This window comes from Symphalangus syndactylus, chromosome 6 (genome assembly GCF_028878055.3).
Source record: "Symphalangus syndactylus isolate Jambi chromosome 6, NHGRI_mSymSyn1-v2.1_pri, whole genome shotgun sequence".
NCBI classification, from domain to species: domain Eukaryota; kingdom Metazoa; phylum Chordata; class Mammalia; order Primates; family Hylobatidae; genus Symphalangus; species Symphalangus syndactylus.
The window spans coordinates 120,247,502-120,273,073 of NC_072428.2; the positions used below are offsets into that span (position 1 = coordinate 120,247,502).

The 25,572-nt window shown below is 39.1% G+C and overlaps 1 protein-coding gene across 6 annotated transcripts in view; it reads right to left on the reverse strand.

The window, feature by feature from the left end:
• Nucleotides 1-243: 243 nt before the first annotated feature.
• The window catches only part of CEP41 (centrosomal protein 41), a 49,903-nt gene continuing 24,574 nt past the window's right edge, over nt 244-25,572 (reverse strand). For 3 of the 6 annotated variants that reach the window (XM_055284025.2, XM_055284029.2, XM_055284026.2), the window contains 9 exons: nt 22,459-22,506; nt 17,690-17,751; nt 16,632-16,701; nt 10,010-10,154; nt 8,115-8,266; nt 7,344-7,411; nt 6,174-6,288; nt 5,506-5,721; nt 244-4,491 (listed from right to left, as the gene is read on the reverse strand). In XM_055284025.2, the coding sequence (XP_055140000.1) occupies nt 4,343-4,491; nt 5,506-5,721; nt 6,174-6,288; nt 7,344-7,411; nt 8,115-8,266; nt 10,010-10,154; nt 16,632-16,701; nt 17,690-17,751; nt 22,459-22,506 (1,025 nt within the window). In that variant the 3' untranslated portion in view covers nt 244-4,342. The remainder of the gene's footprint in view (nt 4,492-5,505; nt 5,722-6,173; nt 6,289-7,343; nt 7,412-8,114; nt 8,267-10,009; nt 10,155-16,631; nt 16,702-17,689; nt 17,752-22,458; nt 22,507-25,572) is intronic. The other 3 variants (XM_055284030.2, XM_063641632.1, XM_055284031.2) reach the window with 3 other exon arrangements.

Genomic DNA, 25,572 nt, shown 5'->3' on the forward strand with positions numbered 1-25,572 from the left:
TGTGCGTGCTGAATTCTGGAGGATACTTTAAGCCTGGCAGAGACAGTTAGGGTAATAACACCCCCAATAGCTCTCTGGGTACTTCCTGTAGAGGGAGATCTAAAAACCTCAGGGTTTTGAATGCCTCGCCTACAAAGGCAGGATACACAAGGGGGACAGAAGATAACGAGCTTTCTGGGTCTCCAGCATGACAGATTAGCACTGAGTGGCCACCACAGTGGGCATCACATCCAAACTTCAATCTTGACAGGTTCAATTCATTTATTCATGAACACTTATTAAGGGCCACTGTCATAGGGTTGGTGATTTTCACTCTCTGGGAGCTTACAGACAAAATAATTGCAACAGGAAGACATATTGATATCCTTTAAAAGATGTGGCCCATCCGTACACAGCATTTGAAAAGTGGCCTCTCTTTGCCTCACATTTTACCAGGTGCTTCAGGATGTTACACAGGTGAGAATTTGCTTCTGCACAGAACAAAGAGGATCAGCAACAGAGAGGGGGGCCATCAGGGGATCGCAATGTGACAGATACAGTTTCGAAAACACATAAAATCATGCACTGAATCCTGTTCTGCCTGAATTCAAGGCTGACAAATTCCCACCATTACATTTTTTATGTTGTAATTGACCTGTGTATCCATTTAAAGATGTCGTAATAATAATTTCAATAATTATTGTATATCTAGGAAAGTATTCAAATGTATTCTGAACATTTTGGAAGCACAATGTTATTTATTGCTTTTGCATGAAAAAAATTTGTTAGTGAAAAATTAATGGATCGGCATGTAAGTACTCAACATGCTCACATAATTAAACTGGTGAATTATATTCCACACGTTTGCGGTGTTTCCTGGGGAAAAAAAAAGTATTGTGGGAGTTAAATCTTTGAAAGAATTGGGAAGAAAATAAACACACATTAAAGACACTGAGAACGTTTTGGAACTGGGGAAAGAAAGGTTCTTAATGATTATCTTCAGAGTAGAGCAAGAAGGTGGTCATGGATTTAAATCCAGGTGGACAGAAACTAATTATTTGCTCTAAAAAAGATAACATAAAAGACAGAATCTATAGCCAATAAACAACATGACAGAAACCAAAACCAACACAAGAAAAATTACCTACGTATTTCTTCCTAGCCTAGGACTCTGATTTCACTTACATTCCACAAGGGAATTAGAGAAAACACGGTTTTTGTTTTGTTCTGTTTTCTTGGTCAAGTAGCCTAAAGTCTAATTTTTGTATAATTTAAATAGCACCACAGGAAAAATCCCTGAGCAACTAATGAATGTTATTTGTTCTCTTTTCATTCGGATTTATACCAAGCCCAATATGATTGTGCTGGTCCTGGCTAACCACTAAAGGTTAAAAAAAAAAAAAGATAAAATGAATGCAAGCCACTTAAATCATTCCACACTTTTCAAGAGATTGAGCCTGACATTATTACAGCCCAGGGTGTTCCTTTTGTTTTCAAATAAGTAATGTAGCTTTCTCTTTTCTCTCTCGATTTCTGCCTCTCTTCTTCTCTCTGCCCTCCCTTCTTCCCATTTCCTTGCTGCTTTCCTTCTTTTCTCCCTTCCTTAAACACAAACCCCTTTAAAGCATTTAAGGTATTATTTAAACTTTGGCCATCACTGCTGTTCAGATGGCGCTGTAGTTGTACATCGATGAAGCACCTTCCGTCTCAGGGTTCACAAGCCCCAGACAAGGGCAGCTAGTCAACCCCTGAGATGCTGGCAGGAAGCCATGATCCAGTTGTTGAAGGTGGCTTCAGTCCCAGCCTGAGGAGGAAAAGAAACCCAGGCTTTCTGACTGGAGAGCTGAGGCCCCCTGCCCTAATTGGACTGATTTCCTGGTTCATTTATTTTTTTTAAAAAATGCTTTCCTAGGAGATGCAGCAAAAATCACACCAGTCTCCTGTGGCTCCCCCAAATCATCTCGACAGAAAAGAAGAGAGAAGTTGGCAGTTTTCAGCATATTAATAGCAAACGACAAATTAGTAACTATGTACTTTAATCTTCAACATTCATAATTGCACAAAGCATCACTGGTCATTTAAATAATACATGTCAATTAATCTAATGAAGAAACTGGCAAAGTAGAATGTTAAAAGCAATACCTCGAGCACGTAAAGCATGTTTGATATTAACATTTAACATGCAAAACGCAGAGTTAGAACAGCTCTTTTGAGCATGGTTATTTAAAATCCTTACCAACGGGGCAAAGCAAGCACTGTGGAGAAATACACATAAACATATTCAACCTGCCAGATCTCTCAGGTGAGTGCACACCAATTCTAATAGGTCTGGCTGACCTGGCTTTCCACATATATACAGTGGTTTCTCACACTCCAAAGTTGTCTGACAATGGGAATGCAGAATCGGAACAAGGAGGGAAGACCATTTACTTTCAAAATAGCATCCGGCAGGGAAGTCTCAACTCCTGACAAGTCACCTTTAAAACGGCATAACCAGAACTTTGTTACAGAGAAAAATATTTTTTCCTTAAAAATGTGTATGTGGCAAAAATGGCTGAAAATCTTGTCCATGCTAGGGGAAAGTTAAGTGTGGAAAAATGTGCATTTTTCTATCTACGCTGTAAAGAAAATACAAAGCCAGAGCATTTTGGCATTAGCAAAGGCTGAACTAAGTTCTCAGGCAATAAATTTATGGGGAAACATGACAGGCTCCTCATTAAAGCTATGTGTACGTTGGCTGAATTTTATACAAGATTCTTGAATCTTGCGGAAAATTGGGCATGGCTTGACATCTGAACAATGTCCCTGGTTTGTTTGATTTCTAAAGCATTGGAAAATGTTGCACTTTGGAAATCAAGTAGAGAATAAACACACTCTAAAACAGAACTGGGCTGAATCTGAAAGTTATTTTTCCATATGTCTCTGTGAGATATTTATTACGTTTATTTCTCATACAAACACAGCCCCCATGCTAGAAATACTGTGGTGCCTTTTTTTTTTTTTTTTTTTTTTGGTGGCGAGAAAATAGTACTGTTAAGGCAAATCTTACCCTGTAGCAGTTACCAGCAGGACAGGCAATTTTCAGTTGGCTTTTCAGAAGCTGGTTGCCATGACAAAGAGCACAATTTATTCCTCAGTCCCTTATCACAGCTACGATCACAGACCATAAAAATTAACACGGCTCTTTTCCATCTGATTTCAGAGTTCCTCATCCTTACCTGAGGCCTTTTGTTCCCCCAATTAAATGGAATGAATGTCAGTCATTTAGCAATTCAATTAATGCTGATTCAAAATTCCGGCCAAAACCAGCATCTATAATCACAACTTCCTAATCACAGTTCAGTCATGAGAATGAAAAGTAAGCAGGAAATTGCACTAATTACTCAATTAGACTAATACTGTATTTCTAAGCAAGGGCTTACGAGGTTGTCAGCCCTGACAAAGGACTTTGGAGTCCTCTTCACCTTGTGTGTCCACAGTTGTCCAACCGAAGCTGGTATTTTCAAGTGGCCATAATTTCTATCCATCTAACATGGATGGACTGAAGCTGGGCAATGGGTGTCATAACTGATATACTGACCACAAGTGAGGGCCGCTTTGGTGGGCTTCAAGGGGCACAGGCCGGTGTGGTGGCCAGGGCTTTCCCATGAGAGGCCTTCCTCCCCGGTGTGAAGATACCCACATGCATACCTTTCTGGCTCCAGGAAAACATCTAATAAGGGGAGCATTCAGTGAGTGTACAGCTACTCTCCTCATCTTCAATTTGAGGGAGCACACAGGCACTGGCTTCCATACTCGAAACAGGGCCTGCAATATGCTGGGCAGAGAGCTCCTTGCTGAGTGAGCCTACTGGGGTGGGGTCTTTAGGCGGCTGGAACCTAAGGCTCATCTGCACCCTTGGAAACAGCTTCTCACACCAAGACTGCCTGGAGAAGCCTTCATGAAGTCAAGAACAGTGAACGGAAAGGTGGTTGGGACAGGCACAAGGGCAGATGTGACTGAAGTATTTACAAAACAACAAAGAGAGACCCAACAAGCTGGACCTTATTAAAAAAAAACAACAACTAAAAACTTAGATCCTTTTTTCCTATACAGTTTCACAAGACTTAAATATGCTGTAAACAACAGGGAGGACACTAGAGCCTGTCACACCTCTGGTTTTTGTGGTCACCTGTCAAAATCCTTCCCGAGGTGGCCTCCTGAGGGGAGAGGAATTGCAGACAGGGAGAGGGAAGAGGGCCTATCCCATACGTATGTCATGGTCTTTCCTCTGCAGAAGTTTCTGGAAATGACCCAACTTGGGAAATGCTCAGGGGTTCCGAAAAGAGGAAAAACATTTATTTGCCTAAGTGAGACAAAGTCTTTACTTCCAGGGTTTGCCTTGCAGGTGGCCACTGCTGAGGGAGCGGGGGTTTGAGTGGCTGGTGGGGCTGCCACCAGGCAGATTCTGAGCGCTTCGGGCACCAGGCACCTTGGACTCTCTTCCAGAGGAGTTAGCTTGGTTCAGTCGGCCTGAAGGGAGCAAGAAAGAAGGAACAGAGCTGCAAGAATGATTCCAGGGACAATCTGCCAAGTACAGTTTTAAGCTAATGAAGTCCTAGCCTACAACCACTTTTAAGCTAATGAAGTCCTATGCAGTATCTACTTTAGGCCAGTGATGACCTACTCCTCATCCTTGAGACCAGCCTGAAGGTGGGGAGGGGGACAGAAATGAAGGGAAACCCAGATAGGTTTTTCTTCCCTTCCTCTCCATCATCCCCAACAAACCTAGTCTGTCCTCCACTACTTCCTTGGTAGAGAGGATGCAGACGAGGAGTGATTTGGGGAAAGAAAAGAGAAAGCAGTATGGTGAAACTAAGGTAGGAAGACAAACCACGGAGGCTCTCAGAGTGGAGAAGCAAAAGCTGCAGAAGGAATCGAAAACTTTCCACGAAGGAATCTGAATGTCTGATGCTTAACTCCTCAATTTTACCTGAGATATACTTTTTGATGAAGTCTCTACATTTTTGCCTGGGAGCGGTGGCTCATGCCTGTAATCCTAGCACTTTGGAAGGCTGAGGTGGGTGGATCACTTGTGGCCAGGAGTTTGAGACCAGCCTGGCCAATATGGTGAAACCCTGTCTCTACTAAAAATACAAAAAAAATTAGCCTGGCGTGGTGGCGGGCACCTGTAATCCCACCTACTCGGGAGGCTGATGTGGGAGAATCGCTTGAACCACAGAGATGGAGGTTGCAGTGAGCCAAGATCATCCCATTGCATTCCAGCCTGGGTGACAGAGCAAGACTCAGTCTCAAAAAAAAAAAAAAAAAAAAAAAAGTCTCCGTGTTTTGATAAAGCGTCTCTTCAATGCGTAATTCTTGCCGCCACTATCTGGGGTCACCTCCACTGCCTCCCCTCCCCAGCACCTGTAACACACCTCCCTAGTATTTTAAGAATCTAAATATAGGAGATGAAGGTTTTCATATGATGAGGTGATATCCAAAGCTACAAACCAAACATTATCTTTAAAGGTCAAAAGATCTTACTAGGATGATCTGCAGGCCCTTGCTCCTCTTCCAGATAATATTCTATCTTTTTTAAGTCTTCTGGGGTAAATCTCCATTTATTCTCAGCTGGTAGGGGTGGCCCTTTGGGGCTGGATCGTTTCCGGGCAGACCCAGGAGGAAGGGCCTGCTGGCAAGATGCTGGCAGGGAACCAGTAATCAGTCCTTCCGGGAATTTCTGAGCTAAGACTTTTAGACCTAGGTTTGGAAAAGCATCAGAAAAAGCTGCATTAATATGGCAAGGCCAGGCCAAAACCTGGAAAGAAGCCTGCATGTCTTCTCATCTCTGGTCATCAAGTTGAGGCCAACACAAGGACATGAAATCTTTCTTAACTATTTCATCATTAAGCAAATTATACCAGAAAATATCTGTTGTTACATGGGATTCTGAGAATTCCACAAGAAATCCTTTTGCTCGAGTCTTCAGCATTAGGGCTTTGTGACAGAGCCCTGAAGCAACATCAGGAATTAAAAACATGTGCTGATGAAGCTAAGGGAAGTTTCACATAACTCCTGACTCCTTTCAGCCAGCATGGCTTTTTCTCTTTCCAGAACACTGAATTCTGAGCACCAAGAGAGAAAAGGGGATGCAGGTGGGACTGAAGGATGATCAGCCTTTGAAGTCCCAAGCAGAGTATCACCTTACTCACCTCCGGAAAGCATGAAGAGGTTTTCAAATCCACGCTCGCACATGGTGGTGGCCGCCTGACTGGCCAGCCTTTCATCTTCGTCATATAGAATGATGATTTTGCCATGGGCATTTTTCTAAGAGTCAGATTAGTTAAGGTTCCAAGGCACTGGGCTGATGTCCCAAGACTACGAGAAACCCCCAAGGAATAAAGGTCAGGTCCACCTGTCTGAGTTCCTGGGAACGATGGACAAGCCCATTCCTACTGTCACACCAGCAGGGACTGGATGGTTTCCCACCATGGAAACCACACAAGCTGGTATTCGTTTCTTTTGCAAACTGATGTTACCATGATCTAAAAGACAGCACTAGCTCCGGACTTTACATCCTTTAGCTCTCTTACCCCTACGACCCTGGAAAGTAAATATTACAATCCCCATTTTACAGATGAAGAAATAGAACAACTGCTATGCCTAATGTGTCCACTGAAGCCTATTTACGATAGTAAAAATGTGGGAGCCATCTAAAAAGTCCAAAATAAAGCACTAGTTTAGTAAATCATAGTAAATCTGAAGATATTACACAGCATCAAAAATGTGGTTTACAGAAGGCTTGCATCAGCATGGGGAAATACATCGGAATATGAACTGAAAAAAAGCAGGATACTAAATTACATATATAGTAAGGTTTCAACTTTGTTAAAAAAAAAAAACACCCAGCATACAGTCTGGAATAAAATATACTAATAATGTAACAGAAGTCACTGCTCAACTGTGTGATTAAAAGATATTTCAATTTTCCTTTTAATAATTTTTGGTATTTAAATTATTTTCTGCTTGTATAATTTTTATCAATGAAAAAATTAAAATTTTAAAAGAAAAAATTAGAATAGAAAAAAACCCTAAGTTCTGCTATGGAAAGTTTTCTGGGAGGAAAAAAACTCTCTTAGGACTAACTCTCAATGGATCCTAACTCTTAACCTAGTGTCTTTTGGCCCAGGGCAAGACGGTTTGAAAGCATCCGCCTAAAGAATCAGGATTCTCCGCAATAGCTAGGAATCCAAATTCCAAAATTTGCTCAGCCGAATAATATCAAAGGTCCTTCACAGCATTCTTAACAGGAGCGTGGTTCATGATAACTGATTCTTACAATCCTCATACCACCCAATTCCTTAAAATGCAACAAAGGATACATATTCAAGAATATCATTTGAATAAGGGTTCATTGTTCTAGACAGAGTTGCGATTGGGTAACTGTAAGCTGCGAAGAGAAGAAAAAGTTTAGGAAGTCTGTTGTTCTCTTAATACAACTTGGCCTCAATTCCCAGCTGGTTTAAAATCTAAGAGTTAAATACATCTTCAAAATCCATGAGCTGCTGGGCATGGTGGTTAACACCTGTAATCCCAGCACTTTGGGAGGCCAAGGTGGGCGGACCGCTTGAGTGCAGGAGTTTGAGACCAGCCTGGGCAACATGGTGAGGCCTCATCTCTATAAAATATACAAAAACATTAGCCGGGTGTTGTGGCCTATGCCCATAGTCCCAGGTACTCGAGAGGCTGAGGCAGGAGGATCACTTGAGCCCAGGAAGGCAAGGCTGCGGTGAGCTGTGATCGCGCCACTACGCTGTAGTCTTGGCAACACAGCAAGGTATTGACAAAAAAAAAAAAAAAAAAAAAAAAAAATCAACAAGCCATAAACCTAAACACTTCTGTGAAAGAAAAGAAAGAGCACTATAAACAAAGTAGGAAGCTTCACTTCCCTGCTTTTGACAGCCATGTGTGAAAATCAGCAGCCTCTCAGAGTATTTTATGGTGGAGCCAACCTTACAGGATTCCATAATGGATCCAGCTAACACACGGTTTCCTTAACTGTCTACCATGGGCTGTGGTTCCAGCCTGCCTAGACTCCAGAGCAGGCTCTCTGTTCTTGAGAGTGAGGCACTTTAAAGCCTTCCATCTCTTACCTCCAACAATGTGGCACTGCTGGTAAGAATCTCTATCACGCACATCTAGCAGCAGGAAGGGGCAGTCAGGATAAGGTTTGTCTTTGGTATGGGGCTCTGCTTTCTTCACTGGCCCTTTGTCTAGATCCAGTTCCCCAACACCACTGATGACACTGCAAGTGAAAAAGTAGGTCAGCAGAAACTAGTCAGAGGTTGGTGGCTTAAAGGTCGAACGTGTTTCTTCAGAATAGTGAGGTGAGTGCTCAATGTCTTTTCAAAGGACGCTTCAAAGGGAAAGGAAAATGGATGTGGTGTCTTAGTTCTGCCTCTGAATGCAGAATCCTGTGGATTTCCTCTTCTACTACACTGGACCCCACAGAGGAGACCCACATGTCCACACTCACCTTCAGACAATGCGTGTCAGTGCATTACATGGCTGAGGGGGTAGGGACTGAAGGGCACATGCTGCCTCTAGCCACAAGGGCAGCATCAGAGGGAGAAAGAAGGGAACTGTGAATCCAGTGGAGCAAAAGAGGGAAGAATACGGTTGGTAGGACAGGAAAAAGGAAAGACATTTCTTTCTAGGTATAAGTAATGTAAAGTAACAATAATGCTTTATATATTTCATATACATAGTCAGTGACCTATCTGCTATGTTATTGAGTCTTAATACTTACATAGCTCTCTGTACTTACTTCAGTTTTGTAGGTTACAACATTGAGGTTGATGAGGCTTTAGATTTAGTGGCATTCATAGAAGGAGGCAGAGGAAGAGCTGGGATTAAAATGAGGAAGCTAACCACTACCACTAACAGTTCTAATTCTAAGGTCATTCAATCACTAAAACTGGTCACCATCTTAATATTATAGGGAAAATGTGGTAAAAACATGAATCAAAGTAATAAGAAGACTAGGTGTTATGAACAAAATGGCAAGCAGTCAAATATCCTCACTGGAATAAGAAGATGGTTACTTTCTTAGGAAATATTAAGACACATATGCTAAATCACAGATTAGTATGTAGCATAGCTCCTTTCCCATAACAGCAAATCAAATTCTGCATTTAAATCCAATAAACACTATAACTCTATGCTATATAGTGCATATTTTGTTGAACCAAAGGACAAGAACATCTGTTTGATAAGAAACTGCATCCTCAGTGGAAGTCCTGTTGGCCTATCTCTTCTTGAGTGCAATTTTAGAGTCCTTTCGCAAAAGTAACTATAATAATATAAAGCTAAAAGAATAATAATAATAATAATAATAACTAATAACTAATTTCTCCAGAACTATTTTATCAGTCAAAGGGATGGATATCTGCTGAAAATCAGTACTGTCTTATAATCAACAGTTAATATTAGTGAGAAAGTACTACACGGACTGAAGTCCATGTAATCCATGGAATAAGGAGGCCCATGCCTTAGAAGAAGGAGCAGAAAAATAAAAAGAAGGAACAGCCACATTCAGCTTCAGAATAAACACCAAGTACTGCTTTTTCCTTTGCACCTACTTAGTATCAGAGCACTATGTGTGGCACTGTCACTTCTGGACAGGGTATTATAAGCTGCAGCAGTCGGAAAAGGGGGAAAAATCATACTCTCTGAATCAAAAGATAGTATTTGTAAAGCTAATTCCTCATAACAAACTTACATGTAGGAGGGAGAAGAATGGAACTGAGAAATGAAAATTAAACTCTCCTATTAATATATTCTCACATTAACTCAGTAAGAATGCGGTGAAAAAGATTCAGGAGGTAGCATTTATATAAAGAGAAAGTAGAAGGCTGGGATTAAAATGTGAGACTTTACTCCTGCCAGTTCTGTTTCTAAGGCAAGAAAAAAAAAAAGATCCCTGAAACTGGCCTCTAGATTAATGTAAAGGCAAAATGCAGTGAAAATATGAATCAGCTTCGAGTACCTCTGAAGAGTTGAGCGGCTGGAGTCCCCTGCTCCTGCGTTGTTTATGAACTGCTCAGGGCTTGGCGACTGCTCACCTGGATTTCCTTTCCCATTGGTCCTGGCAGTGGTTTCGGCATCAGGGTCTGAAGCTGCAGAATCATTGTCTAATATTTACAAATAAAGAAATAATTAGACTGAACCTCAGGATTTGTATTTACTTATTAGTTCCACTGACATTAAGTCAAGAAAAGGAAATCTTATAATCATTATTAAATTGTTGTGGAAGTGCTAATGTACAAGTTCCCAAAGTGTAGAGGACCCCACACATCCCCAAGGCCCTTTCAGGGGATCTGCAAGGTAAAAACTATTTTCATAAGATGTTACTTGTCTTTTTTACTGTGTTTATATTTGCACTGATGGTACAAAAGAAATGGTGGATAAAGCTGCTAGCGCGTTAGTAAGAATCAGGGTTGTGGCACCAAACTTTATTAGCAATCATCATATTATTCGCCATCATGGATGCATTCACAGTAAATAAGTATGGCAGTCACACTAAAAGAAGGTCCCTGTTAAAGCAGTAACAGTTACTATTCTTATTAAATCTCACCTTGAAGTAAGTACATGCTTTTTTTAATGTTCTGTGTGATGAAGTGAGGAGTCCACATACAATTAAGTTTGCTACATACCAAATTACCAGGGTTATCTCAAGGAAAAGTATTAGTGTGATTGCTGAGTTGCAGGCTGAACCAGTAACTTTTCCTATGCACACCATTTTTGCTTAGAAGAAAAACTGACAGAAAAACTATGGTTAGTTAGACTTGTGTATTTGGCAGACATTTTCTCAAAAGTGAACTAAATAAGCCTGTTTGTTATTTCAGGGAACACTACTGATGGCATTGTTGCCAATGATTATATTTTAAGCAAAACTCAGAATTTTGGAAACTATATTTGCCATCAGGAACTGAAGTATGGGGAGCTGCTTCCCCATGCTTACAGATCTTTTTGGTAAGATAGATAGTGAGAATAATATATGTGATTTTTTTTGACAGTTGTATAATAAAATGTATTAACCTTTGGGAAGATCTTCGTAACTCAGTGAACCAATATTTTCTAAATGGCCAGTACATGATGTTATACAATCATGCATGGGTAAAAGATTCAAAGTACAAGAGAGTTACACTGAAAGTGCCTGATTTTAATCTAACAGTATGAAAGATTCATTGGTATGATTTCAGATTCTACATTACAGCTAATCCTTAAGAAACTAGCAGTTGTCAAGTTTTATCTAAAAGGGCTATTAAAATACTTCTCCCTTTTCCACCTACAGGTTTGTGTGAGCTGGATTTTCTTCACACACTTTAACACAAACAGCACATCACCACAGACACCGCAGGAGCAGAGAGGAAAATCAGCAATCCTTTCATTAAACCAGACACTAAAGAGATTTACAAAATATGTAAACCAATGATGTTCTCAGCAAAATTTTGTTTTGGAAATAATGCTATTTTTCATAAAAAGATGTTATTTATGTTTGTAATGGGTTTAGTATGGTTTTTTTTTAAGTGAAATAATAAATAAATACTGTTTCAGTTCCCAGTTTAAATTTTTAACACACTAAATATTAATAGACATAAAGCACACAAACCAAAGCTCTTTGGGATCTTCAATAATTTTTCATAGAGTGGAGGAAGAGAACAAAATGTTTGAGAATTTGCTGTTCTAACCAATACAGTAAAATTTAAAAAATAATAATAATAACAGGGCGGGCGTGGTGGCTCACGCCTGTAATCCTAGCACTTTGGGAGGCTGAGGCGGATGGATCACTTGAGGTCAGGAGTTCGAGACCAGCTGGCCAACATGGCAAAACCCCATCTCTACTAAAAATATAAAAATTAGCCAGGTGTGGTGGCAGGCACCTGTAATCCCAGCTACTCAGGAGGCTGAGGCAGGAGAATCACTTGAACCTAGGAGGCGGAGGTTGCAGTGAGCTGAGATCGTGCCACTGCACTGCAGCCTGGGCAACAGAGCAGGACTCCATCTCAAAAAAAATAAATAAATAAAAATAAAAATAACAAGTCTTATTATTAAAGAGGATATTAAATTTATTTTGCATATGATATGATAACACACCTAGAAATTTTAAGAGAATAATATGAGAATAAGTGCAATAAATATGTGGTTAGATAAAAGAAATGCTAAAATATTTGTCCTATACACTAATTAAAAAATAACAGGAAACAAATCTCATATACAGTAACAACTGCAGCTATAAAATATACTCTCTGGTGGGGGGAGGGGGGAGGGATAGCATTAGGAGATATACCTAATGTAAATGACGAGTTAATGGGTGCAGCACACCAACATGGCACATGTATACATATGTAACAAACCTGCATGTTGTGCACATGTACCCTAGAACTTAAAGTATAATAAAAAAGAATGTATATAAAAAAATATATATATATATATTCTCCAAGAAATGATCCTAAACTGAATGTAAATAACCTGTAAAAATGTATCAATCCTTTATAGGACTTATAAAAATTTTACTTAGGGGCCTTAAAGAAGACCTCAATGACGAGAGTAACACACCCTGCATGTTCCTGATTGGGCAAGTAAAACTAAAATGTTAGTCCCTCCCAAATTTAACTTTTGTCCTTAGTACTAAGCCCAAAGGGATTTTTTTTAAAACTTAAAAGAATTTAAAAAATAACAAGAGTAAACACACACACACACACACACACACACACACTCAGATCCTTTTTTCCTATTCAGTTTCACAAGACTTAAATATTCTGGAAGCAATATGTACCCATGGGTTTTTGATGTGTTGGTTTTTGATATGTATGAGGAAATAGGAAAATATATGTATATACATACATAATTAGGGGTGATTTGGAGACCTGCCTTATGAAATAGTAACATATGGTAAAAAGATAAATGATCAAAATAGTACAGCACTACAACCAGAACAATGGAATATAATAGAGAACATGGAAAATAATATAAATAAAAAGTCAATACATCCATATCACAAATCAGTGGGTAAAGGGAGAACTACTGAGTATATGGTGCTAGGAATATTTCTCAACTATCTGGAAAAATCTAATTCAGATAATCACCTCGTGTCATATATCAAAATACATAACAGATGGTTTAAATGCAAACAAACAAGCCAATAGATTGTTCGTTACAAAATGTAGGTAAATAATTTACCAACACTGAATTTTATGAGTCTAAAGCAATAAAAGAAAACAACAGTACGAACTAACAGATTTGATCATGTAAAAATACAACCTCATATATATCAAAAACCAACACAAAAAAAATTAAAAGGTGAATAACAAATTAGGAAAAAGATTTGTAACACATATGAATTAAGAAGGTTAATATATTTAATTTATAGATTTAAAAAATTAACTAGCTCTTTAATATAATGTGAAAAGAGTAAAAATGCAATAGGATCATGTGCACGAGGTAAAAATGCAAGTAAGATTAAATTATTAACAGGGAAAGGAAGTCTTTCCCCCACCGAAGACATGCAGGCCCTCCTGCCTCCTTCCCCAAGGGAAGTATCAGTATATTAAACACTTTCACGTATTTATGTCTCATTCCAGAAATAAAACATTTACATGTGCTTGCATATATTTTACTTCTTCCCCCTTTTACAAATCCAGGAGAATTCTATTCATATTATTTTATACTTTGGGTTTTTGTTTTATTGTTGTTTCATTTTTACTTAATATAGCCTGGAAATTGTTCCAACTAATCAAGATTTTTTTCTCATCCATTGTCAAGTTAGTATTGTTCTCCATTGTATAAAGATATCATAATTATTCAGAACTCACAAATCAATAAGAAAAAGATGAACATCCTATTACAAAGAAAGCAAAAAGAGCACGTAAACTCCTTAAAAAAAGAAATATGTATTTATGACCAGTAAACACACACATAGAGCATAATCTTACTATCAAATAAATAAAAAACTATTAGATACTATTTTTCACCTATTGAACTGGAAAATATTTACAGAAATGATAATTATTCAGCTTTGGCTAGGATGAGGAAAAACAGGTCTTGTCATTCACTCTTGGTGGGAATGCAAACAGGTAGAATCATGCTGGAGAAAATGTGGCAATCAGCACTGGGTGTGTAAAATGGTTCCACCCTTTGACCCTCTGCAGCAATTTATCTTCAGGGAATAATCAGAATCATACAAACATTTACATATATACATTGCAGCATTATTTTATAAAGGTGAAAAATCAGAAAAAACTGTAATGCTCAACAAGAGAATAATTAATTATGGTGTATCCAAAGGACAGACATTAGATGACAACACCATCTTTATAGTCATGCTTTTGAAGCCTATTTAGTGACATGGGAAAGTATGAATGAAAAAGCGATAATTGAAAACAGCACAATACAAAATTATATACAAAGAATATAGATTTAATTGGGGTGAGGGGTTAGAGAGGAGGAAAGCGGACCAAAACATAAACAGTGATTATTAGTTATTTAATTTTCTTCTTTATATACTTTTTACGGTTTCCTAACTTACTAGAAATACACTTTTAAGTTAGGAAAAAGCGATAAACATTATAAAAGGAGATTTTTTTTTTTTATCCCTTCAAAGATAGCCAATATGCATACAGATACAATCTGTTCCCCAGGCACTCCTGAGTGAGTTATTATCTGTGTAGAGCACTAGAAAAACACTAATATTACTCACACATTATGGTGTCCTACTTTACAAGAGCCTACTTTGCTGTGCAAATTTATCTCAGAAGAGAAAACTGCATGTGCCCATATGTTCTGGTGCTGCAATCTCAACAATGAATTAAAGGACCAAATCTAGGTGCTTATATAACCCAGTTAAAATAGGAGTACTTGTATGAGGAGACTCAATTATCTCTGTTACAAAGAGCTCTTATTTCTCTGCTTTGTGAGAGGCATCTGTCGAAGATAAATTCCTGTCGTTTTCAGATTCTCTTTATCCTCCCTTAACAAAAACCAGTCCAGGGAAATGACAGTTGAGTTGCACAAACCCAGTGTTCAGACTTCCTGAGAAACTTGTCTTGAAATCAGAAGTCAAATTCCTGACCTACATCAACCTTAACGAAATACATTCCTCTGCAATAAACAGCCACACACTGATTGCTGGGTACTTCAGGATAAAATAAAGACCTTAACTCTCTGTATTCTTTTCATGAGAGTACCACTAGGAGGTTTTATTTTCAACTTGGTATTTAAGAAAGGAGATATGGAGCCTACCTGTCTTTCTAGCCTTATCTCCTACCCAGCGCCTACTCATCCCTTAGACCACAGCCAGATTGGATGACTCGATTCCCCAAAGATGCCTGGTGTGCTGTCCTCTCCATGCCTTTCACAGGCTGCTCCTCAGCCTGCAACAGCCTCATCTTTAACTTGTACCTATTGAGATTCTACCCCACTTCAAGGCCCAGTTCCAGTGCCTTGAGGAAGCCTACCTCGGTCTTCTTCCTTTTTTTTTTTTTTGAGACGGAGTCTCGCTCTGTTGCCCAGGCTGGAGTGCAATAGCGCAGTCTCAGCTCACTGCAACCTCCGCCTCCTGGGTTCAAGCGATTCTCCTGCCTCAGCCTCCTGAGTAGCTGGGATTACAGGCGCACACCACCACGCCCGGCTAATTTTTGTATTTTTTTTTTAGTAGAGACAGGATTTCACCATGTTGGTCAGGCTGGTCTTGAACTCCTGACCTCGTGATCTGCCCACCTTGGCCTCCCAAAGTGCTGGGATTATGGGGGTGAGGCACTGAGCGTGAGGCACCGTGCCTGGCCGCCTACCTCGGTCTTCTAACTGGAAGTGTCTTTCCTTCCTTGGAACTCTCCCACAACATCCTGCATCTTTCCTAAAGGCACTTTTCAGTCCCTTAAGGGTACAATGAAGGCAGCAAGAAGACACTGGATGCTACTGGACACACTTAGATTTGTAACTCAGGTCCCTTCCTTACTAGCTGTATCACTTTGAGGAGGCAGCTTAACCTCTGCAGCTTGGGCCTCTCATCTGTAAAGTGTACCTTCCTTCCAGAGTTTTTAAGAAGCTTAAGTAAGAAAATTCATGTGAATTCACCTTGCAATATACAGCCAACAAACGATGGTTTCCTTCCATTCCTCCATTTTAAAATTCTGCCACCTTAATAATTTTGTGGTACTGTTATCATTCAGCCCACCCAACACACATACATGTGTGCACAGGCACACGTGACTGTCGATTTCATGTAAGCAGAGCTGTGCTTTGTTCACCTCTGCAGTCTCATAGCACTTAATGTGTAGGTACACAGAATGCTAAAAATATTTGTTGAAAAAAGTAATTAGTATATTAAACACATCTAAAACATTTAAAACTGTAAGTGTCAGAGCCAGAAAACCAGATGGCTTTTTAAAATAAGACTCCGCCTCAAAAAAAAAAAAAAATAAAAATAAAAATAAAATAAGAATTAACAACTAAAGTATCAGGTAGCATTTCCCTGAGAGTAACAATCTAATTACAAATAGACACATCAAAGTCCCAGTCCCTGGGAACAGACAGCAAATGTGTACAGGGTGAGTGTTTCAGTCAAATGGTCAGCCTGTTATTTTCCCCACACCCTCAATTCTCATTACCTTCCAGCCTTTGAATCTCCTCAGCTGTCACTTCCAGTGTTTGATCAGAGAGGGAAGCAACTTGGATGATCTGATAGAAAAAAGAATGAAATGTGTGGATGTTTGTTTGTTTTTAAACAGAGGCAATTTTGTCTTTTACAAAAGACGAGGGAACAACAAACATCAAAGATCTCTTGTTTTAAGAAGCTGTCAGCGTCCTCAACTGAACGCTGAATCTCAGGCCTCCTTTCTTTTGTGTTGGTAATATACTGCAGATGATCATTTCAGAAGAAAAGCACACATAGAACACTACATAAACTTAGAATGCTAAGATGAAAATTTTAGGACAAGAAACATGAATAAGAGTTTAAAACCACATCTGTATATATCGTGGTCCAAGCACTACACATTATTTCTTGAAAATGCAATACTGACCTAGCATAACATAGAATGGTATCAGCAATCATCCACGCAATGAAGAAGTAAATGTAATAACAAATATACTGATTACAGCATTTTATACTTCTATACAGTATTCATTTTTAAAGCACTTTTCACAACTTAGCTCACAAGACCCAAGATTCAACTTGATAGTTATGCCAGTGGAACTCTTGCTTGGGAGCTAGAAAGACACCTTCTCCATAGTTTTCAAATAAAAGAAGAAAGGGACTTGCCCAAAATAACAAAACAGCTCTGGTAGGATGATTTGGAAAAGATCAGTCCAAGAAAAGGGGAAATCACTTGGTTTCCAGAGAAAAACGTTGAAACAATCCAGGATCCAGAATTTTAGATTCTAAATATTAAGTTAAATGTATAAGGAAAAAAACCCCTAACCACAAGTTTAATGAATTAAAAGTAGGGCAAACATTTACTTTATAGAATTCTTATCAGAGAGAAAAATTCCTCACCATCCTTATGTGAACACACATACCACATACCAATTAATCTTCCCATAGCTGAACGACATACAAAGAATCAGAAGAAACTCCTCTGCAAACATTCCCTAGAGTTGAATTTAGAAACACAAAGTGGCACAAATTAGACAGTCTTTACTCCAGTGCAAAGATCATGAAACTTACCAGCTGGGCAAAAGTTGTAACTTTTAGTCTCTTGAAAAGCTCATCTTTTTTGTATCTATAATCTGAAAAATATGGTAAGACAAATATTTATCTATTTTGCTTTTTTAGAGCTATTCTTTCTAGTTGTCAAGTTATGTGATCTTTCAAGTTACTTATATGCTTTTACATCTATTATCTCATTTGAGCCTCATGATACCATCAAAATTAGGTGTGGCAGGTAGTAGTATCATCTGTTCAATTTGTTTCCCTTTGCTTTGTCATTAGGAAGCTTAAAGTTGAATTTATAAGCTACCTTTGGTCTAGTGACTACCCCTTTCCTTTATTTTATTAGTCTACCATTTTCCTTTAACTAAGCTGTCTCTACTTCAACCACATTGTACTCCATGCATTTTTGTAAGCCGCCTCAAATCCTTTTCAGAGCAAAGCAGGGAAGAAATGTCCATGTTTTACAAATGAGGACAGAGACTCAGAGAGGCTGAGCTGCCCCAGCTCAAACAGCTGGTGAGATGTTCATGCCCCACTATTCTGACTCCAGCTTAAAAAGAAAGCAATATTATTCCTGCCATTACACACTATGCTGGAGCCACAGGATGACATTTCTACGTGTATGCTGAGCACACAACTGTGATTGGTTCTGATCATCTCTCAGCTTCTCTCCAACTTCACTCCAATAAAAATTAACCTACTTAGTTTCGCAAGATGAAAAAGTTCTGCAGTTCTATTGTACGACAGTATGAAAATACTTAATGCCACTGAACTGTACACTTAAAAACCATTACGATGGTAGGTGTTATGTATTTTTGTTTTCGTTGTTTACTACCATTTTATTTTATTTATTTATTTTAATTTCTCTGTCGCCCAGGCTGGAGTGCAGTGGTGTGATCTCGGCTCTCTGCAACCTTCGCCTCTCAGGTTCGAGGGATTCTCTTGCCTCAGCCTCCCGAGTAGCTGGGATTACAGTTGCCTGCCACCACGCCTGGCTAATTTATGTATTTTAGTAGAGACGGGGTTTCACCATGTTGGCCAGGCTGGTTTCAAACTCCTGGCCTCAAGTGATCTACACACCTCAACCTCCCAAAGTGCTGGGATTACAGGCGTGAGCCAAAGCGTCTGGCCCCACCATTTAAAAAAATAAAATAAAACCAACTTAGGCCAGGTTTGGTGGCTCATGCCTGTAATGCCAACACTTTGGGAGGCCAAGGTGAGTGGATCACTTGAGTCCAGGAGTTTGAGACCCGCCTGGCCAACATGGAAAAACCCCGTCTCTACTAATAATACAAAAATTAGTTGGGCGTGGTGGTGCACACCTGTAATCTCAACTACTCCAGAGGCTGAGGCATGAGAATCAATTGAACCTGGGAGGTGGAGATTGCAGTGAGCCAAGATTGCATTACTACATTCCAGCCTGGGTGAGAGTGAAGCTGTGTCTCAAAAAAAAAAAAAAAAAAAAAAAAGGCAACTTAAAACATCAATATTTATTCAGTGCTGTCTTTACAATTCTGAGCTGTAACTCAAATATACGTACTTCTGCACTTGTGTTAATAATTCTTCCCAGCACATTAAACAGTTATTAAAAACTAAGCCAGTTGCACTTTATCTGTTCCATAGATACGTGTTAAAGGTTAGCTTCCTTAAACTGTTTTGAAGATGACAGTCAAATTCTGAATGGTTTTCAGTGTTGAACTCTGCCCACCCTCATGCTTTCCTCCTCGCCTAGGTTTTTATATTGGTACCCATGACTCTTTAAATGCTGCCTCATTATTTCAGAATTATTAAAGGTTAGCTGGTTAATTGCTATGGCCTTCACAGCATAAATGTCTCATAAACCAAGACTCCTAGCAACAAAGGAAAGGATTAAAAGTATTTAAGATTATTTACCTGGTGTAACTAATCACTTTCATGAATTTTCCAAAAACCAGCACAGACCTTAAGACTCAGAGTTGGGAAATGGTATTACTTTAAAAACTAGCCTTCTGTAAATACATCAAGGCTTTTTAGAAATAGGGAATTAAACTTCTCTGTTCTAAAATGTCTTAAAGAGAGCAATTTGGCTAATAACAGACCATTACTTCTAGGAAATGCTTAGAGATGCTGCTTCTGGATACAACAAAGTAACAAACCTATATGCAGTGGAACTTCTAAAACCTGCCAGGATGCAGACCCAAATAGGCTGAGCTCAGGCTTTACCAAGCACAACCGAATAACTACAGTGTTCCTTTTGATTGCCACCAACTTGCCCACCAAAAGTCATTTATGCAAATCAAAACAACAATAAATCAGCAAATGGAAACAGCCAACAGCTTTCAAGTAGTTTGCACTGTGACATTTATCCACTGATATTCTTTTGGTATGGTTACATGGTTTAAAATGCTTCTAAGCATAAAATGTATACTTTAAAATCTCCTTTAACTAAACAGAGATTAATTTAAACAAACAAAAAAAGACTGCTTTATTCTAAAGATTGGGATTTCTACTGTCTTCTGCACAAGCACTAGCAGCCCCCTACATATTTGAACCTGAACTCTACGTACCTGGTTCTGGTTTAGAAGGACAGCCGTCAGTAGGACTTTCTGACATGATTACTCAGAGATAAAAGATCAAACTAGATGTTTTACAGTAAGTTTAAATTTTTATAAAAAGGATGACTTGGAAGGCTCTGTCAGTCTGTCCTCGCAAGAGCGAACAGAGCTTTAAGAATGGAGCTTCTGCTATGTGTCTTCTCCCAAACTCTGTGTTGAAGACAATCCTAGTTTCAGATATGTTATCAAGGTGTGCTTCTCCAGTAAGTTTAGGTTCTAAGTCTGTCACTCTCGAGTTACTGGAAGGACAGAGACCTGACTATCTAGGATGTTTCACACTGGGTCCAACTAGTGTCATCTAACCACCAGAAACCAAGAATGGGCTTTGTAAATTGTCAATAGACATAGAGTGTCTATTTTCCCCAGGTAGAGTTGAAAGAATATTCAGATTACAAAGGATTTCTGCATTTTCAGGGTTCTGTTGAAATGCATTATTAGCAAAGGGAAGTTGGGTTCACAGTGGAAGACAAATCAAAGGAAGTAACAGAACAAGGTTTGTGGTTTCACAGAAAGAAATGGCATCTAAGGTAATCTGAGTAAAGTGATGGGTCTAGGGTATCACGAAACAAGGGAATATTCTCCTCCCTTTCAACCCCAAATAATACTTGCAACAGAAAATGGGGAAAGAGAAGGAAATATCTTCTAAAATGTAGATGCCAAACCAGAATCTAAAGCAATTCTGTCAGGGAATCAGCACCAAGTGTGTGAAATGGGGTAACAGGAATCTCCTGCTCTACTAAAAGGAAGCCCTCCACTCCTACAGAGGGAAAGTGAAGCAAGCATTTTTCAAGCCTCTGTTCCAAGGGTATTTCTTCTGGGAGATCACCTCCACGTAAGGTTTAGATATTAAAGAAACCACATCGTACTTTGAAGAAATGTTTTAAGTGAGGTTCTGGCAACCTGGGCAGAATGGGACATTTTTATGGGACAAATTTCTAGTGAGGACATGTGAACTCACACTCAGCTGCAAATGGATGAGAGGTGACAGAGACGACAAACCCAAAAAGAAGCAGGCCAGCTGGATTCTGCCTGCCTTGGATGAGTTAAGGATGGCAACAATGAAGTGTAGGTGAGTAAATGCGATCTTTCTCCAGAGTTTAAAAGTATATATTTCCTATAGATATTTAAAATACAGATACTTACGTAATATAAAATGTTTAGGAAGAAAAGAGAAGGATACTGTGGCATTACATATTTTTAAGAAGTTTGTAGCATTAGCCCTTATAGCTGAACATGGCAAATGAAAACACAGCATGAAGCAGCTCCTGAGTCCATATCTATTGGTTGGGGTTTCCCAATATTGCAGTAATTCAAATGGAACTTTGATTTCAAATAAAAGGTCTGCTGTGTAAAAGAAGAAAATGTTCTGATGTATTCTGGATGTGCAATTTTCTCTTCCAAGAAGATGTACATTACCAGAGCCAAGTCCTGAACTATGATCAATCAGAGTATCTCTTTACCACCATTAACTAAATATCCCCTAGCACTGGGTTCTCTTATTCAAGATATGAGCAAATCCATCTTAGAAAATAGATGTTTCTACTTCTTCCTTAATTCTGGCCTTGAAGTATACACTTTACATCAGTTTTGGATGCAGACTGAAAAATTATGATTTTGTGCAAGGGCAATGCACTCAATGACTGGTAACATATCTTTGCAGATTAATTTTTTAAAAGGATGTAGATGAAATATGATTTTTAATTAAAAGAAAACAGATTGCAATGAATTGATAATGCATAACACTAAGTTCTCACGTCTGTGTCTTCCATGAATACCCTCATTTATACACACAAGAATGTTCTGAAGGAAGAGATTATTACCCTTATCTCAAATAGAGACAAAAGAAGACAGAAAAGAGGAAATATCTTGAAGAAGGGCATTAAGACTGCAGTACAATGACACTAGAAGCTTAACCAGAGCTCATTCCACCAGATCTGACTCCACAGGCCAACACTAATGTCTCCTATGGGATGGAAATAGGGCAGAATTTAGGCCTACAGGCCACAATCTGAGGAGCAGCCCAGTATAGCACTCAGGATTTCCTACAGCCCTTGGGGCACCTGCTAGACTTATCGGACCATCCATAGCTCTCTGTGCCTGTCAGCTGTGGAACACAATTGTTAGTTAAGAACCAACTGATAGAACAACTATAGACTTCCATTTTCCCAAACCATCAAGAGTGTTACTTACTTTTCTTAATCTCTTCGAGCTTCTCAGTATATTTAGTCATACTGTTACCTAAAAAGAAAATAAGGGTTTTAGATATACTTTAAATGGAAGCAAATGAGTACCACTGTGGAAATAGAAGGGAGAAAGTATCCCCTAAGATTCCCTATCCTGTTCTTAGGGGATTCTGGACAGCAGCAAACAGGCCACACACAGTAAAATCTTTTGGATAATACAGCATTATTAAAAGTTGCAGAGCCGAGGGAAATGTTTTGGTAGAATGTGTTTAAGCTGGGATGCATACCCCCAAAACATTGAAAAGTTTCAGGAGATCATTTTCTATCAATTTGTTTTTCGAGTCTAGGCTTTCCTCCTCCTTTTATCTTCCCTGCCCGTGCTGACGATCTTTTTGTGGGGAAGATATACAGAAGAGAAGCAAAAAGGAGGCAGTGTTCTTTGAGTATCTAAAATGTGCCTTTGTGGTTACCCAAGCAACTCTCTCCTCTCGGCTTTGTCTTCACAGTTTCCTTCTCTTTCCTGAACTTGCTCTTCTACTGTTCATGCTCACATTGCAGTCTGAACTAGACTACACAGTCTACACATTAGTATTCACCATAGATTTGATGTGCTGAGAAATAACAGCAGATTCTCGCCACTGCGGAGAGCCCCCAGCCCTCGTGTTTTATAGTATGTTTCTATAATACTAGGTACTGGCCAAGGTGGTTTGGAGGTTTTCAGATTTAAAAAACTCAGCCAGGAACCTTTTGGTTTCCAACTCAATTCTAGCTGCCAAGCCAGGGGCTATTATATTTTACTGAGTATGCTTCGATTCGATTCAATTCAACGCAGGAAGCTCTTTCTGTCACCTAAAAGGTATGGCAAAAGGAAAACATTCAAAATAATTTCTCATTTCTAAAACTGTGCTCCTAACTTTTTAAGCCTGGAGAGGATCTAGTCAGATGCAGCCCCAACATCAGATAAAAGAAATGCTTTCAATTAATAGTAGCATGAACTGACATTTTCAAGGACTATTCTAAACTTTTCTTCATGTTTGGGTCAGAGGCAGAAAAAGAAAATCCTTGCTCTGAAACCCAAAATACATTTTCAAAAAAACAACTTATTTCATTGGCTATGATTAAATCTTTACCATGAATTCATCATGGAATAAAAATCCACCATTGTTTTCTTTTCTTTTTTTCTTTTTTTGGTCTTAAGACATACACTGTCTGTATCCAGGACCAGAAAGGAGGATTCAGAGTAGGCCTGGACCTGGAAGTTCCAAGTGAAATGAAGGCAGTCAGGGCTGCTGGGAAGGCCTAAGCCTTCTCAAGAGAGACACTGAATACCTCTTAGAAGAGGCCCAAATATCACCAAGATTAGAACCAAATACAGTCTTTCCTAGGTTCTTCAGACTGCAATTGACCTGAGATGTGACCAGATCTTCAGAGCAGAAGCCACGATTTCTTCCTGGACACACATCTCTCCTGCCCACTGCCACTCTGAACTCAGGCGTGGACTTGCCTGGTCAATACAATGGGGGAAGAAGACGGCAAATTAGTATGCTGTTCAGCTTCCCAAGTCTCATTCTTAAAATATTTTACCCAGTAGCTTTAGGTTATATGTCCCTGAGTCACCCACAGTTGCGTGTTATTGACGTGGCAGGTAGCTTCTTTCGGCTAGGGAAGCTTTAGGCAATCTAGTCAGAAAATGAGGGACAAAAAGGAACACCTATTTGTCTGGTGGCATGGCAAGTTAGTAACTAAGCCAGGATTCGCATTTCCAACCTCCTGAAAAACACGTCTTTTTTTGTTGTGTTGCTGTAAAAAAACACAATGAATCATGAGGTAGATTTGTAGGAAATGCTCCTTCCTTAATAGTGAGAGGTGGGGATCATCTTGTGTTGTAAATTCCCTGAACAATGGAAAACACTAGCCAACCTTATTTCTCCAGTCTTTATTATTGAAACACTGCATTTCCAAACCACAGTGGTTTCTACTAACAAAGTGTCTACACTTCATTTCTCCATTAATTACAAACATTTCAGGGTAATTACACTTAACACTTTATCTTGTATCAGCTGACCCTCAACACAATGCAGGGAGGTAGGCCATCATGCCCACTATTTGTTTTCCCCCTAAAGGAGAAGGCTGAGAAACAAAAGTTTTTTGCAATTATACAAATATTTGGTGACATTCAGAACAAATCTGAGAGGACTACTGATGAGTTCTTTTCACTATAGACATTCATTCTATCCAAGAATGGGGAAAAAAAGGAGAATGGAGGATTTCTTCCTTGCTTTAATTGGACAAATGAGATAGCAGGATGGCTGACACAAAAATACCCCTAAAAATGGTTTGAGAAAGTATGAAAAGTAGCATTTTTATCCCACTTTGTAAACTGGTTATATCTTAACTACGCAGCCTATCTTACTGTATCTAATTGCATCTGAAAATAGTTCTGACTACCTTTTAAAAAGATTGGAAATGAATCCATTTCATAATTCACTTATTTATAAACATGGCTTTGTTTCATACAAAAGAAGCCTAAAAGACTATCCAAGAACCAATTTTTTTAAAAAAAAATTGAAATTACACATTACTGCCAGATACATTTTCCTAGATAAGACTTTTTGATCAAAAAGAAAAAAAAAGTCAGTGGCTCCCCATTGCTTCCTAACTAAAGCTGAAACTCCTTGCTCTAGCACTGGACACCAACTCACTACCTGTTAATATTGCTTTAATTACTTAACTTGACAAACTCTTAGTCTTCCATTCTCTAACGTATCACCTTGCCACATACTCGTAATAGCTCACCCAGCAGGAAGTCACCTTTCCCTCCTCTGAGCCTCTATAGCACTCAGCTTACAACTCACAAGGCATTTATCACTGTATTGTCTTACCTACCTTACTAGACAGAAAGCCAAAGACTATTTATGGGCATGTACACACACACACACACACACACATGCACGCACACACACGCATGCATGCACAATCTTTATCCCTTCCATTGTCTAGCATAGGAGACACTCAAAAATATTTGCTGAATGACGGTCAGGTGCACTGGATCATGCCTGTAATCCCAGCACGTTGGGAAGCTGAGGAGGCAGAATTGCTTGAGCCCAGGAGTTCCAGACCA